A 17,163-nucleotide genomic window follows, 5' to 3' on the forward strand; every position below is an offset into this window, starting at 1 on the left:
ACCTTTCCCATGCTGCTCAGCGCCAGTCTCACTTGCACATGCGCAGTGACCTCCACGACATAACCTGGAGGTTGGTCCTGTACCCTGGGCCTCCTCAGTCTGGGTCAGTACCAGGGCAACCCTGCACCTGCCCATAGCCTGGACCTGTTCCAAGCAGCTGCAATGACCGGTCAGAGCAGACAGCTAATTCCCATCTGAGTAGGAGGCAGCCCTTGGAAGGGTCAGTGGCCTGCCTGGGGCACCACGCACTGCTCACCCCAGCCGAGCACCCCTGAGGTTTCCCAGTCAGCGTTTCCATGGGGACCTGTGCAAGCAGGTTTCTGCAGAGCCAGCGTGCCCCATGTAATGGAAACTATCCGTGACTTCTAAGAAATTCTGTTTCTACCTAGGACAAAATGCAGGCAGGAAACTCTACAGGGATGGATATGTCTCAGGGACTTCAAAGGACATGTCAGTCCTGTCCCCAAAACAGGGAGAATGTTGGGATGACACATGCCTTTGGGAGCCATGGTCTCACCATGTTGTCCAGGGCTCACCAGACCCTCTGGGCTCAAGAGAGCATCCTACCTCCACTCCCTGAGTAGCTGGTACAACAGATGTACATCACATGCCCAGTTTGGAAGCCCATTTTAACAGCTTTGATTGTTTTTCTTATTAGTAAACACCCCAAATCAGAAAATGCATGCAGGTGGAAAGAAGAAAGCAGCAGGCCCAATCATCTGCCACTGACCACCAACATGTCATGGTGGGCAGGCCTGCAGTTGGGGGCTTGTGCACCACTGTAGAGCTGTTCTCTCCTGAGGAGGTGGAGTAAAGGCACCAAGGGCAATTTACTGGTGTACAGGGGCTCTGGGGCTCTTTCCCGGGGGTCAGGGTGCAGGGCCTGCAGCCCAAGGTAGGACAGCCACACAGAGCATGTGGCTACAGAAGGTGGGGCATGTGTGTCTACCTCACAGCCACCACAAGATCAAGGCTGGCTCAGGCTCAAAGGGGTGGCCACGGCCAGATCCTGCAGGGGCTGAACAAGCCAAGGCAGAGTGACTACAACAAGACGAGAGCTGAGGTACCAAGCCAAGGGTGGGGCAGCCCAGGAAGCACCGCCCCAAAGCACAAGGGTGGCTCGGTGTGGGGAAGGAGAAAGCAATGACGGGAGAACCAGGTGCTCCAGGGGCAGGGATGACAGAAGCCATGGCTGCACTTGTGCAGGATGGCGGCCCAGCAAGGAGGTCAAGTGACTTTTATAGCTCTATAACAGGCACGGTACTGGGCACAGATGGCTAGCCAAGTGGGTGATGCCCTGGGGTTGCAGCAGGGAGCACTGCCAGGGCTCCATGTCTACTCCTAACAGTTCCCCCAGGGCATCCAGGACCAAACAGGCCAGGGAGGACACACGACAGGCCACACGCAAAGGCTCTGGGTAAGACAGGAGACCATCCAAGCCGAGGGCAGAGGCTTCCATCTCTCCACCTGTCCCTCCCTCCCGTCTCCACCTTGTTTGACAGCTGTCCTGTCACCCACCAGCACGGCCACCACCAGCACCCCTCTCCCCCTACCGACCTTTCAACTGCAGGGTTTCCAGGCTGGAGGCCATGGGCAGCTCTCATCCAGGGACGTGAGCAGTGTCGGTGGCCACGGAGGACACTCGACAACCACGGCCTGTGGCCTCCACACAGAGGTTTCTGACTTCTCTGCCCAGGTGTGCAGTCAAATCGGGCCCGCCCGCCCCGCCCTGCATACTGCACCCTGCTCCTCTCCTCCCTCCCAGGTGGGACAGGCAGCAACACCTGTCGACTTGGTGCCACCAGATGGACTGGGGCAGCTCATGTGACTCTGCGAGCAAAATGCCAAAGACAACTGCGGAGCCTGCAAGGGGGAGCACGGCCAGCGGAGAATGCTGAAAAGCGGGGTGCAGACAGTGCCTGCTGGAGGAGGAGGCTTCATCCCCACAGCCCAAGGAGCAGCTGGCAGCCACTCCGCACTTCACAGGTGGGCGCCTGGGTCAGGTGACCGCTTCCCCCCCCCCCCCCCCCGTGGCAGGTGACGCTGCCGTAGGTGGCTGCTTTCCTCCGACTGCGCTGGGGTCAGGCTGTGGTCAAGGGCACAAACCTTCTGCAGAGTAGCTGGGATGAGCTCGGGCGAGCAGTTTGGGAAGGGGCCTGGGGCTCCACGCAGCACCCCAGCGAGGAGGAAGAGCAGCACGCACACGGAGGCCAACCAATGAAGCATCGAGAGGGCAGCGCTGAGGACTGAGGCTGCCTTGCCCTTCTGGAAGTGTTGAGGAAACCCCTGTGCCTGCCCTGAATGCGGAGAGCTTTCTGTCCCTATCCCCTGAAGAATAAACTACCACAACTATTCAGTGTATTTATTAAATTGGGAGTTGTTGTATATAATCTAGGGATGACTTAAAGTATCCAGGAAGATAGAATGATTTCTGTGGAAACACTGCTGCTTCCAATTCATTTTTCAAAAAAATTTTTTAAATATTTTTATTTATTTATTTATTTGGTACAGGTCTCTCTATGCGGCTCAGACTCGTAGTGATTCTGTTTTTAGCCTCCCCAGTGCTGGGATTACAGGTGTGCACCACCATACCCAGTTTCGATGGCCAGTACAGTGTGCCTGGGATTTTGGGGCCTACATGGCATGCGGTACTGGATATCAAACTTGGGTCCTTGACTTGCCAGGCAGGCACTTAGACCACTGAGCTATCTCCCTAGCCTGTAGTTCTTTTTTATTTCTTTCGTTTTTCTTTTTCTTTTCTTTTTTTTTTTTTCCAGTAGTGGGGACCGAACTCAGGACCTTGTGCTTGCCAAGCAGGCACTTATTCTACTGAGCTATCTCCCTGGCTCCTCGTTCTTATTTTTAATGTTTAGGTTTATTAGTACATGTTTGAACGCGCGAGGACACAGCCCTAAATGCTTTTTATACTCCCTTTCCCTCTCCTCCCTCCCAAGCATTAAAGATCTCACGAGGGACTTGAACATCTGAGGATTTGGGTTCCTGCGTGGGGTCCCAGGCCTGTCACTCCCTGATACCGAGAGGTGACTGCCTCGGAAACCCAGCCCTGCTGGTACTGCTGGTCTCAGAGAGCAGGCAGGACAATGTACAGATGAAGGGCCAGGGCTGGCGCCACCCTGTCATCCAGGGCAGGGGCAGCTACGTGTGCCCCTCACTCAAAGGGCTCTTTGATACGGAGCTCCAGTGTCGAGGCTCTTGGAAAACCAGCAGCTGATGTCACAGCTCTCCTATGAATTGTGTCCCTTATAACCAAGTGCTGTTCAGTTGTGGGAAGAATCCCAGAAAGTGACACAATGACACATGACCTTCGGGTGACTGCAGAAGAATTACAGAACGTGGGTCAGGTGCAGATGCCGCAACTGTCCCGTTTGCTGGACGCTGCCTGTTTCGGAGCCCAGCCGGCTGCCTGGTTCTTGAGCATTTGGGGCAGGAGTACTGACAGCAGGTACTCACGTGTCCGCTGTGGCTCCAGGCTCTGTTCAGGGCATGGAAACGAACCTGGTCTCTGGTCCAAGGTGGACAGTCAGCCCCACGCTCCCGTCCGGGTGCAGTGACAGCAGTGATGACCGGCTGCTGCAGAGGGCTGCCAGTGTCTTAGCTGGGTGGCATCACCCCAGGTGGAACAGCTGGAGGAGATTTGACTGCCACCTGCCCAGCACCTGTGGGCTCCATGACGCTGACCCTCCTACATGGCTGAAGGCCTTACTCCCGGACGCCCATGTTGCTCCGAAGGCCAGCGGTGTCCCCTCTGCACCCACACTCTGGGCAGTGTGGGCCTCAAGCTGGGAGAAACAACTGTGCAGGGAAAATGCACCTGGAAGCTCACGGTGTTACCGCAGCTCACCATCCCAAACCTCTGCCCAGCCACCAGCCGAGCCACTGTACCGACACTCCAGTCCCGGCCTCTGCGCGGTGCTGGACTTCTACCAGCTCCTGCCTCACCTGAAGGCATCCCTAAAGGTCCCCACGGGAACCAAGGTCCTGCTCTGTCGCACTTCTCACCACCTGACACCCCACCCCCAGTGCCTCCTACCTCCCACAATTCAAGGCCTCTGACCACACAGCTCACTCAAGCTCAGCTACTGCCCCACCAACGTTACAGCAGGATTCCTGAACGTAGACCTCAGGTTACAAGGGACACAACTGGGTGGCCAATTCATTCACCTCCTTCCTTTGAGCCCCTACCAAAATCTCAGCCACCATAACAAAACATAAACAGCTTCCTTCTTTGCTATAAAGAAAAGGAAAACGTTGATTCAAAAGGCCCTGAGGACAGCAGGCGTGTTCAACATTCCCAACTTCCCGGACTCCTCTGGCCACTGCGGGAAGGGCAATGTTACTCTGCAGTTCACACTGCAGGTACAAGAGACTCGCGCACCACAAGGACCCTCGCAGTGGTCGGAGGCCAGCAGCCAGCGAGGGCAGGAGCGAAGCCTCAGGTCCAGGCCTGGTATGGCCATCTCTGCTCACATGCTGCGCAGCTGAGGGCTGCAAAATGGAAAGGCATTCTTTGAGCAGCGCCAGGGGTACTGGTTCGCTTCTTACGGCATCTCCCCAGCACACCCCTTCCCAGGACTCTGACCCAAGCCTAAATCTAGTGGGTCAGGCAAGGTGGCCTGGGCCTATCTCATGGAAGTGCAGGCAGGGTGACTTTTTCAACCTGCCAGACTTAAAAGCCTGGCACAACCACGCACCCCTGGCAGCCTATAGCTCTAGGATCGGACAAGTTTCTGAGGGCAGGCAGCCCTCACCACCAAGTCAGCAAGCGAGCCTTCCTTCTACAGCCTCCTCTCCCTAGCTGTCCGCATGCCATGCAACACCAAATGCATGCTGGCTTGTGACAGTGTGAAAGACGTAAAATCCTGTTAGCCAAGCTGGGAGGAGCCGTGGCCCCCATGGGTGACCATAGCCTGGGGAGGACACGGGTATGTTCACTGGGAGAAACTGCCCTGCATCCGTGGTGCGTCCCCAGGGCTTCGGACACCAGCCACTGGTGAGCCAAAGCATGTAGCTGGGAAAACACCATCAGACGTGACCAACACTCTGACTATTCCCTGCAGCCTGGATACAACAGCACGCTGGACACAGGCAGAATGTAACAGAGCCAGGAGGCACACTGTCAGACTCTGTGTCTTCATAGCCAATGTGACCGTGACACTCACCTGCCAGTTTCCTACAAGGCTGCTCATTGGAGGTACAATCTTTAGTCCCCAACTCAAAATATAAGGGAGACAACCAAGAACTATAAGGCAGTTAAAGAAATAAATCTCAAGGGCTGGTGAGTTAGCTCAGTAGACTAAATGTCTGCTTAGGCAAGCACAGGGGCCAGGATTTGATTCCCAGCACCACATGCAGCATCGGCCCCACCCCTGAGGTGCACTGAGAAGGTAGTTGAGACAGGACGTGGTGGTGCATGCCCATAATCCCAGCACTGAGGAGGCTGAAAGCAGGAGGATCACTAGGAGTCCAAACTACACAGTGAGGCCCTGTACCAAATACATTAAAAAAAAAAAAAAAATAAGAAATCTCTGACATGAAAGCCTAACACCAGACAGAGGCAGCTCTGCACAAAGAGGAAGAAGCACACACAGCACCCTGGCACCACCCGCGGCACGCTAGCCTCTACCCCTTCACCTCCAGAGTTCACACCACCACTGCTGCTCTCAGCAGCATCAGTGGCCTGCCTCCCTTTCATAGTGAGGTGTGTGAAGAATAAAGACACCAAACAACGTCCCCAAAGCCACAGAGTCAGTAAGTGGCCGGCATGGGGCTCTGACCCAGCAGCTTGGCTCCTTGCTCTCCACTGTATGGGCTGCTTCTCCACACTCGAGCCCATTGCTGCCGTCAGCACGGACAGACAGGAGACCTCCCTGAGACGCAGAGCTGCTGTGAACTAAAAATCCGACAGGTAAAAGCGCAGAAGATGAAAGAGGTAAGTTCCTCCAGAAAGCAGAGCAAAGAGTGAAAGGACAGGAAAGAGAAAAGATAAGAAAATCAGAGGACCAGTCCAGGAGAACGGATTTCAAACTGAAGGAGTTCTGGAAGGTCACAGAAAAACCAAGAAGAAAAATCATGATGCAATAATCTGAGAAATGTCCCAGAACTGAAGGACATTCTCCAGATGGAAAGATCTCACTAAGCCTTTGACACAGGGAACAACAGACCAGCAGCAGCGCAGGTCCCATCCAAGGCTCAGGGCACATGGGTCAGGGAGTCCTGTGAACTCCCGGGGGAACAGAGGGGGCTGCACAGAGTTGACGGGCAGTGACTTCATCCTCCTAAGGGTAGCTCTACACTTGAAGGAGCAAGTCTTTCAAAATGCTGAGGGAAAATGATTTTCAGCCTTGAACTTGAGGTTCAGCTAATGCAATGGCCAGGATAAGCGAAGAACAAATGTATTTCCCCAGCTTCGAGTTCACCCAGTCACTGTGGAGCAGGAAGGATGTACTCCTGTCTTCAGGAAAGAAAGAAGCAGCTGACTGGCCCAAGAGAGAGGAGGAAAACACGAGAAATGATGATTGACAGATGTGGTAGATTAACTAAGGGTCAACTTGGAACACAGAGCTCAACAGTGTCAGCATGCTTCTCAGCGTGGAAGGCCCATCTGAGGACTGTCGCCAGCAGCACACAAGGAGAACTGGAGGGGAAGATGGTGTGCTGTTGGTTCTCCTGGGGAAGCTTGTCATGCTGGCTTTCCTGATGTGAGCCCAGCTGTTCTTGTCCGAGGAGCTCAGGCCCTCACTGTTACTGAGGATGGCTGCGGTTCTCTTAGGAAGAGCTCTGGTCCATTGCTTGAGCCTCCTGGCGCCAGCGCAGATCCCTCAGCACGCTGGCACAGATCCTTCATCCCACTGGCACAGACTTTCTAGCTTCCATCACTGACCTTTGGGCCTCCCCAGCACAGATCCACAATACAAACTGGCAGGAGACATTGGCATGGGCTCCAGCTCTTCAGCTGGACTTGGGCAGGGTTTCACTGTGGGATCCTGGCCCTGAGCTGGATTCTTTGGGTCTGGAGTCCATGGACAGATTTCCTCTGCATTTAACCTTTTGGGTAAATATCAAAAAATAATCCTATAAATTATTCCCTTGCAGACCCAACTACAACAGACCACGGGGGCAGATGAAGAAGCCCAACCTACTCTAGAGGCCTGGGAGAAATTTACATGGTTCCCCAACACGTAGAATAAAAAGCACCTGAGAACGAATTTATAAGCACATACACCAAGGAAAGCCACCCCAAGGAAAATAAAAGGCAGACCAGGAGGGGAAAGTGGTCATGCTCCACAACATGGCGAAGGTCTGAGTACTGCCAATCTAGTAACAGAGCAAGCCCAGTTACTAGTGTACCCAGACCATGACAGAAATACTATATATTGGGAAATGGGACGGGAGAGGAAAGAAGAATTGAAGCTGAAAGAAGTAAAGAGGAAACCTACACACTTCCCTTCAATGGCAAGAAACCAAGCCTGAGTCTAGACCCCAGACTCAGCCAGACATGTATGTTCTTTAAAGGCAAAGAAGGAAACACCAAAACCATCAGCTAAAGCACCTGCAAACTTTATCCTCGGGGGAATGGGGCCATTGCTTTTCAGACAAACCTGAGATAAGAGGGGAAGGAGAAACGGACATGTGGATGGATGAAGGTACGTGACCTCAAAGAATGTTTAGACGACCAGGAGATGTGGGATTTTTCTCTCTTTTCAGTGAAAACTCAACTCTCAGGTTGAGTTATCCACAGCCAGACCATACTAAAAAGGGCTCTAACCCAGTTCTGTGAGAGCCCGTGGCCCACACCTGCCTTTGAGTCCACATTCATGCACCCAGCAGACAGGAAATGAGCACACACACACACGCACACGCACACACACACACACGCGCGCGCGCGCACACACACACACACAGAGGCCAGTGTCCAACCCAACAGGTCTTCTGTTCCACCCTAGTCCCATCAAGGACAAATCTAAGGGGAGCAGCCTGTTCCCGCTAGTCCCTGACCTCACCCACTCTGCTGGTCCGTCGCTGGGCCTTGGGTCCAGCGTGGTGGAGCCTGTGTCCCACATGCACTTCACAGCACTTGCCACAGTGCTCCTGAGAACCTGACATAGGCCACCACCTGCGCCAACAGCCTGCTCTCCCGCACAGGTCCTCCACTTCCATTCAGAAGTGTTCATCAAGCGCCTTCTCCAGCTGGTCTTGACTTCTGCCGGCCAAGGCTTCTCTGGCCAGTTCCAGTCCCCCTGAGTCCCCCCCTACTGCCCTTCCCCAACGGCATCTTTCCAGACTCTATTCAGATCTGGTTCTACTACTTCCTCAGTCAGCAGCCTGGTATTTGGGATAATCTCACCCAGCCTTGTTTTTGGGTACAGATAACAATTTGCGCTGCGAGGATGACTGAGAGGGCTGCAAATGGCCTCCTGCTCTGGGGTGCACGTTCCTGAAGCCCCACAACCACACATCAACGCTCGACAACCTACAAAGACAATTCTCCACTCTGTGGGGTTTGACACAGCCTGTGCAGTGTATGACACATGACAAAGATTCTCCAAATTCTCAAACATTCTTGAATGCTGTCTAGTTGGGCCTCCCCTAAATCTACCTGCCCATCAAGTGGAAGTGCGCTAGAGTCCCAGGGCCCTTTTCGGCTACACTGGCACACACAGTCTCATTGTACTGGTGGGATTTCACTGAGCACCTAATTATACTGTATCCTGGCTTTACGGAAAGAGAGAAACAGAAACCAAGCCAAAGTGTGGTGCTTCCCCATTGCTGCTGGCTTACCAGGGAGACCACAGCGTGGACCAAGAGCAATGGGGGACATGAAGGGGAACATACAGACACCGTCCGATGCCATTCAACAAGGCTGCCCCGGAGAGGCAGGTTAGGCTGTCTCCTGCTCTCTGGAAGTCCCCTGTAATTGGTGTGTGCGGCATGGACTCTACACAGTCGGTATATAGTAGCCGAGAAGGGCAGGACTGTCTTGGAACAGTGTCCTCTCCCTGTCCCCCTGCTTCTGAAACAGACTCTGCTATTTCACACAAGGCAGAAGACTATTGGCCCACAACCTCCAGTGCTTTACCTGCCTGCCGCCTGACGGATGCCATTTCCGGAGCTCTTGCATCTCAGAATAGAGAGATGCTTTTGGACAGCCAGTTAGCGGCAGCCTGGTGACCAGAGGCCAGGTCTCTGCACTCTCAGCTCAGGCCCACAGCCACTGCCACAGGTCTCCACCAAAATCACAGGGGAACCTTAATGAACATCAGTTGTAAAAACATCTCCCAGAGGTATCTCTTCTAGCAACAAAGGTGAAAGCCTGCACAAGTTTCCTATTGCTGCTGAGGCTTAAAACAATACACACTCTTATCTTACAGCTCTGGAGGTCAGAAGCCCGAAACGGGGATTACAGGCTGACACCGAGAATCCACTTCCTGCCTGTTCCCGGCTGCTCCAGGATGCTCCTGCATCTTGGCTCCTGGCCCCCACCCGCAGCAATGCACTCAGTCTGAACTTGAACCATCACCGCCTCACCCTCTGCCCCTCTTGCCTCCCTCTAGTGAAGAAACTGTGATTTGCTGGGCCTGCCTGGATAATTTGGGGTCATCTCTCATCTTAAGATCCTTCACTAACCACATCAGCCAAGCCTTTACCAAGTAAGGGACTCACAGTCACTGCTTTGGTGGATGAGGCAAGACATGGACACTAGGCGGGGCACTGTTCAGCCTACAAATCTGGCATCTGTTCTGATGACCGCCTCTACCTGATGGCCTGGCTCATCACAGAGGTGGGATCCCACGACATCTGGGAGCCCCAGGGAGTCCAGAGGTGGGGACCGTGAGTTCCACCCAAGAGGGCACAGATGGGGCTCGAAGGAGCCACTTCAGAGACACTTGAGGTCATTCTTTGCCTGGGGCACGCAAGGACAAGGGGACACAATGGGAATGAGTATGATGGTGGTGAGGGGGCATCCAGTGCAGCTGGGGCCCAGTCCACTCCAGGAAGGGCAAGAGAGGTCCCCAGGGCCAGAGCACACAGGGCTTTATCCCGCAGGCAGAGATCTCTTGCAGAGCATGATGTGGCGAGGGAGATCTCAGGCTGAAGGGCTGAAACCAGACTAGAGGTCCTGGGGCGGGGGCATCAGTGCTCCCGCAGGCCCACACGGAAGAAGCCTGCAAAAGTAAGGAGGCACGCCAGGGCTGGAGAGATCCCGACAGACCCCAGGGCCAGGACTGCAGATGCAACTGGGGAGAATGAGCACGAGTGCGGCGTCTGTGGGTTCACGTTCTTCCAGCCCCACACTGGGAGGTCATCTCCAAGCTAGCTCTCCACCGGACACCCCAGTTCTCAGCTCAGGAAGGGCTCAGAATGCTGCTTTTTAAGTATGTCATAGAGGAGAGGATTAAAAATAGCTTGAAAGAGGTGAGGTGTATAAATACTGCAAGGGCTCCTGGCTGCAAACAAGCCCCCAGGAGAGGGATCAGGACTGGGGTGTGACGTCACGGGCCCTGCAGGTCCTTCCAGTTGGACCTGAGCTCTGTAGGACTAAGTGGGTCAGGGGGTACTGCTTGGCCCCCAAATAACCCAGGCTTCTGTAAGCCCATGCCTCCCGCCTGGCTGCTCCTCACCCTCCAAGGCTCCAGATCAGAATCTCCCAGAAACAGTAGACCCCGGCACTCAAGAAAGGCAAAGAACAAGGGAACTGTCAACATCACCCCACTTCTACAGAAGGCACAGAAGTACCCCAGACATAGCCATTGACAACAAAGCCAGGCTGTGCTACATGCAGCAAGTATTCACTGCTGCTGTCCCCATACTTAGCTCTGCCTTGTCACCTGTCCCCAGTCTGGAGGATCAGAACATACAGCCTCTACCATCTCACAGGATGTCTTTGGAATGTGAGACTCCAATGCTTGGACCTCCAGGTACATTATCCAAAGGGTTCTGGTGTCTCGGAGGTGCTGGTACAACACCACAGCCTCACCCACTTGCCTCCCAAGGCAGCAGCACAAAGCCAACACTTCTGTTTTGAGACACAAGGGCATGCGAGTGACCTCCAACCTGAGTCACTTCCAAGACAAACTACCCAACTTGGTGAAAATGTGTATCCAAGAAAGGGTTGGGATCAGCCCCTAAATGCGCGCGCACACACCCTCTTGCTGAGAGAACTTCATTAAGGGTCTCTATCTTTCTGTCTTTCCTCTTGGGAAGGCCACGCGCAAGAGGTAAATATTTCTGGTTTCATGAGTATGTTTCAGCCCTAGCAGAAAAATATGCAAATGAGGTGTGGCCCATGAGCCAATAAAACTTTATTTACAACAACAGAATGGCAGGCATCTCTTAGCCTGTGAACTAAAGCTCTAGAGTTCCTACTCTGATAGGAGGACATTAATAAAAGAAAAGGAAAGGCCCCAGCAAGGAAGATAAGCTATCAACAATTCTTTGAAGCTCCAGTGATGATTTCTGATCAGCTGCTTCTAATTCCTTCCATGACTGACATAATCTACCACTATTTTAAAAAAAAGGCATGAAGAAGCAGAGATAAAAAGGTTTCTATGGGAACGGGGAGTTCACTTTTAATGATTTGATCACTGGCAAGACAATCGCTTTATTTTTCGCTCTTCCCCTCAGACGCAAGGCACGCGTGACCTACGGCTTGCTGGGCAGGAGGACTTTGCCCAGGGGCCTCCAAAATTAAAGGCCAGTGTGTTGCACAGGTCAGCGAGGGCAGTCCGGGAAAGCTTGGCCCCTGGGGTGAAAGACCGCCTCCCCAGAGCGGAGATCTGGTCTGATGGCCGCTTGCCCTGGGAGCTGCATGGCCAGGAGGCAGCTCGAGCCTCTGGGATGGAGTCATGGCCACCTCGGCCCTGGGTGCCAGCAGGCCATTCTGTGGTGGAACCTCTTCCTGGTTCTGTGCCAGCTGAATCTCAGGCTTCCCTCTCACCGCTGATAAGTGGTTTGCAAAATGGTGTGCACGGGACATGCTACTGCTCTGCGCAGGCCTGGCCAGGAAGTGCTGCGCCTGCGCTGACCTGGGCCAGTCACTAAACCTTGCTGGGCCCCTTCACCACCACCAGCTTGATCAACCACGGATGCCTGACTAAACCAGCCTCACTGATGTGCTCTTCCACAGCCAAGCTCATGAGCCGGGGCCCTGGCTGCTGCAGGGCCACAGGTAGAAGCATGTCTTGGCCCTTGACAACCACAAGACCCCAGGAATGCAGCCAGCAGAGCCAGAGTCACACAGCAACCGGCACTCCCAGGGCCCAAGGACTAGAGAGTAGATGGCTTCGGGCGGGCACACTCTGCCCAGGTCCTGCCACTTCTCATGTCACCTCCCCAGGGACTGGGTATGAGCCCCAACTGCCCAACGCTCTCATTTTTGGAAAGGGACTTCCTAGGACCCCACAGCAGGTTTGCAGCAAAAGCAGGCCCCAGGCTCGGGCTCCCGGCTTCCTGGTCTTGTGTGTGCTTCTCAATTGCACGGTGCTCTACCTGGCAAAGGCCCAGCAAGATCTGCCTCCAACACGGCTTTTTACCTGCAATCCAGACTGAAGTCAGAGCTGGGGCCTGACCTGCCAGGGCTGGGAAGGAACACACATGATGATTCATCCCCAAGAACCTGGCATGGGCCCCAGGGCAGGGCCCGGTGCGTAGTTCCTTGGGGACAGGGAGCCTCCGCTTCGCATTTTCTTGTGAGTTTTAAGCAGAAGTCTCCAGTGCATTCACTATGCTCTCCAAATACCAGGGGAGGAGGGACAGAAAGGTCCTCTCCTCGGCTTCGTCCCTTCTCTGGCCAGGTCCCCAAGTGTGTGGATAGGTCTAGAGACAAGGACATGATCAGCTGAGAGGGGAGGGACTCAAGGAAGGCATGGGGGTACGTGTGGGCACAAGAGCTGGCATAGCGCCCCAGCCAGATCACAGGGGCATCAGGCCAGGCCAAGGCAACCCAACGCGTTCCTCATTATGGCCCACAATGCTATTGGTGCTGGGTGAAGCGAGGAGCTACCCAGGTCCCCTCACTGTGCTGCAGCTCACAGGCTGGGCAGGTCAGCCACAGACCACGCACCTGCTGAAGGGCTGAGCAGGGGCACATGTAAGTGGCCAAGTGGGGTGGTGGAGCAAACCGCAGAGCCTAAAGCCGCCAGTTCGGAGTCCAAGCAGCATAAGGAGGGCCTGCTCCGGGACCTGGGCCACTGCGCGGATGGAGGACAGGTAAGGTGGGCAAGTGGGGAGTCTTCCTGAACAGTCCTGGCTCAGAGTCTGCCTTCAGGTCAAGACGGCGACTTGGTCCTGTTCACACAGAATCCAGTCATCAAGTGTGTCCGGTCCCATGTGCCATCTCCTGGCCTTTGCAGCACTCTGCCACGGGTGTAACTTACAGCCCTTCACCTATGTGCCCACGGCCCGCGGTTCCTAAGCAGTTCGTGCTTTGTGTCACCAAGGCCCCAAACCACCCGCGAACTGGGCAAACTCAGCCTCAGGGTGGGAATGTGGCATAGGGAGCAGCAGCCAGGAGGAACGATGGAGGCGCAGGCCGCTGCCACAGACCAGGAACACATCAGTCCGTGTCCCACCTGCTCAGCCTGCACCTCTACCTGCCGGGCCCAGCCTGGCCTGGCCGCTCTGGCACAGGGAGGCCATGAGAGTACCTATCCTCAAAAGCCCAAAGCGGCACTGCCCTCTGTGCTACTAGAGCCGGGCAGCCAATCTGGCCAGGTGCCCGCCACAGCTCCATGCTCCCTAAGGATAGAGACAACAGCCAGCTCTTCACCTGCCAGTGTCTGCAAGGTGTGGCGCTCTCAGCACACGTCTGTGTCTGTGAAGCCCAGCAGAGAAGGGCTGCGGGTCAGGGGCTCCCCAGTAAACGGGAGCATCTTCTAAATCTTGGCCCCATCCCCCTTGTCACCCTGCAACAGTGAGCCCAGCATGGGTGGGGCACTCAGCAAAGAGGGAGAGGACAGCACAGTGGCCGAGGCCTCAGGAACACTGGAGTCTGTCCTGCCTGCCCATAGCAGGCAGATGTGAGGCGCAGAGCAGCTCGCCAGATGCCTCTCACCCCAATCCCACTCCATATGGCTCCAAGGAAGAGGAGCCCACTGACATCCCGCAATTCCATCTTCTCCTCTCTGAAAAGGTCACCAGTTTGGGCCGCCCCCGTTTCCTGCAAGGGACCTTGTGAGGGTAGTACAGGCAGTCTGTGCCCAGAGGGACAGCCATGCCTGCCAGAGAGCCCTGCTTCCTAACATCTTTATGGTCATGCATGTAAACATCATTGAGACCTCCATCTGCAAGTGTCGGGTCCAGGAGGAGCAGTGACTGAGTGACACACCTCCTGGGAGATGCCGTGCTTCTTGTCCAGCTGACCTGATCCCTATAAACAATTCAGAGATCTTCACCCCAGTGCTCCTTGCAGCGGGGTGGGGAAGTGTCATCTAAATCCCAACCCAGTGGCATGGATTCCAGAGCCCCACAGCTGAGGGAGACACAGGCGAAGGCCTCCCATGAGCAAGCAAGCAGAGGCCAGCACAGCTCCGAGTCAGCTTAAGCAGACGGATTCACAGAAAGATGGGGAGATACACATCTATTACTAAACTGTTCTTCCCAGAAATGTAATGTCCCAGAGGCCGCAACCTCCAGGCCATCTCTCATTACTGACCCCAGATCTGCCCATCCAGGAGTCCAGGACCAGGACGAGTACAAGCTCTCCGCAAAGCACCAGGACTGCCTGACCCTGATGGCAGCTGCTGCTTGCAGATCACAGTTTGGAGTCCTCCCACACCCCACGATTAGATTCCCGAAACTCCACTCTGCCCCACACCACAACCACGATGTCCTGCACTGTAGCACGCAAACCTTGTGAAGCCACCTGCCTGGGCTCAGCCCACCTTCCTAAGTGCCACCCACCTGAATTCAGAGGCCGCTGCTGGCTCCCCACCTGATCATCTCAATGCGCCTCCCAGCTGGTCTTGTAGATGCTCTGAGTGCGGTGCAGGGCACCTTCTGGACTCAAAGCTTTAGCTGGGCCTTAAGAGCCACAGAAGCACGGGGTAGGGCTGTGTCCATTAAGCATCAAGGGGAACACTGATGCCCTACATCTGTTATTGACACCTCTGGCCTACACAGCCCAAACATCTCTCAACAGATGGACAGATCACCCAATAGCGGGCCACCCACATGGTAGACCTGAGCTCAGCGAGAAAGAGGAGCCACCGAGGTAGACGAGCACAGAGATAGTACACAGCACGGCGGGGATCTACAGAGGGTGCACTGCACGTTCAACCTCCTAGCAAGCAACTCCAGAGGCCAAACTAACCAGCAGCAGAAATCAAAACAGCAGTTATGTCGGTGGGCAGACCTGACTGGGGCTGGGAAGAGGGGCAAGTTGACTGTTGAGGGTGCAGGACATCCACACGGGTGGAGAATTACCTGGGTGGACCCATACCTACGTGTGTCAGGCTTACACTTTAGTGTGCTTGTTATACACATGTGTAATACATACATGATAGCACATGTATGCAATATATGTTTTCTATGTCAAAGCCCAGCAGTGTTCAAATTGTAACTGAATTTGTCTAAAAGTATGGTCAGCTCACTGGGAGCTAAGTGGGGCCCACTCATTCACTCACCCTCACCCTTCAGAACCTACCTCAAACTGTCCCCACTCTGCATAGTGTAAAGAGTCTCACATTGCTGAGTATCCCTCCCCAATAGCTGACCTCTAAGCTGAGAGTTGACACTGGAAGACTGAAGGAACTTGTTAGAACAAGCACTATTCAGCTAGTATGTGCTCATTAAGTACTGGGCACTGGGCTGAGATGGGCAGATGCCCACATGAGCACACATACTCACAGCCCAAACTAACACGCAGGACATCAGCTCGTCTCCAGCCAGAGGAACCAGAAATTCAGCTAATTATCGAAAGGGATCATTTTCAACATGCCCAGTCTGACCCTTCTCCTTTGACACAAAGCAGCCAGAAGAGCCCACAGCAAACTCGCAGCCCAGTGCTCACCCCAGGAGGCTCCCTGCTGTCAGAAGGTTACCTCCTCACCCCTGCCTACAGGTCCTCGCTCCTGGCCACATTCTATCAGGTGTAATGTTTAAGCCTGATCACTCCACCCCCAGCTCCGGCCACAGCCTGCAGCCTCCTTACTGGGCTTCCAGGCAGACCAGCAGCGAAGCCTCTATACCTGGACCAGCCTGCTGGCTGGATTCCAACCCCTTCAACCCTGACTCCCCAGAAGCTCCAGTCCCCTGGGCACCAAGACCAAGAAACTGCCACACACCGGTTAGATGGGGTGAGGAGACCGCTTCTGCAAAGTCCCCACGGAAAGCGGGCAGAAATGCACTTGAGGCAGGGGCGACTTTTCCTTCAGAGGTCTGTGCTTTCTAAGCGCGCATTGTCCTGCTATATAAAAGCTGCCTTCTGTGGCACAGCCCGAGTCAGTTGCACTGACCCCGAGTTTCTCTTTCTCCTGGTCTCCGCGACAACCTCTAGGTGCACCCTTAAACCAGGGCGGGTGAGGAAGCAGAGATCCTGGCCCCTCTGCTCCATGAAGTCCCCAGCCCAAAAGGGGAGGGGCAGGTCCCTTGGTGCCCACCACTTCTGGTTACCCCCTGGCCTCAGCTCAACTTTCAGGGGCGCCCTCCACCCAAGGTCCCTGGCCTCGAAGGTACTCAGGAAGTGCACTAAGGAATACACGCACACGCGCACACGCACACGTAGTTACACTCTCCTCCCCTCCCTAACCTGGGCCACCGCCCCCAAGAGCCCAAGTACAAACTTCTCCAAAGTCGCAGCTGTGGCTGGAGGGAGGTGGCGACGTCCCCCTAAGGAACCCTTCACACGCGCGCGCGCAAGCACACACACACTCGCGGCACATGTGCGCCGCCCCACCCCCTGGGCCTCTGTAAATCCAGGGGGCCGCAGGGACTGGGTGGGGGCAGGTGTAGTGGCCCCGCGAGGTCAGGCCGGGCCGGGCCTCGCTTCCCCAGCCTGCCCCCCTACCTTGCAGGTTCTGCACGCGGATGTCGCTGATCTGCCCGATGAGCTCCTCGCGCTGGAACCAGTCCCATTCTTGCGCAGCCATGAAGCGCGGGCGGCGGGCCGGGCGCCGGTGGCGGCGGGCGGAGAGCGGCGGGCGGGCG

General features: G+C 55.1%; 1 protein-coding gene across 3 annotated transcripts in view; it reads right to left on the bottom strand.

The window, feature by feature from the left end:
* The window catches only part of Clmn (calmin), an 83,589-nt gene extending 66,432 nt beyond the window's left edge, over positions 1-17,157 (bottom strand). For all 3 annotated transcript variants that reach the window (XM_023719686.1, XM_004635172.2, XM_023719687.1), the window contains exon 1: positions 17,024-17,157. In XM_023719686.1, coding sequence (XP_023575454.1) covers positions 17,024-17,105 — 82 coding nt within the window. In that variant the 5' untranslated portion in view covers positions 17,106-17,157. The remainder of the gene's footprint in view (positions 1-17,023) is intronic.
* Positions 17,158-17,163: the final 6 nt, after the last annotated feature.

Source organism: Octodon degus, unplaced genomic scaffold (assembly GCF_000260255.1).
Source record: "Octodon degus isolate 3935 unplaced genomic scaffold, OctDeg1.0 scaffold00070, whole genome shotgun sequence".
Lineage (NCBI taxonomy): Eukaryota > Metazoa > Chordata > Mammalia > Rodentia > Octodontidae > Octodon > Octodon degus.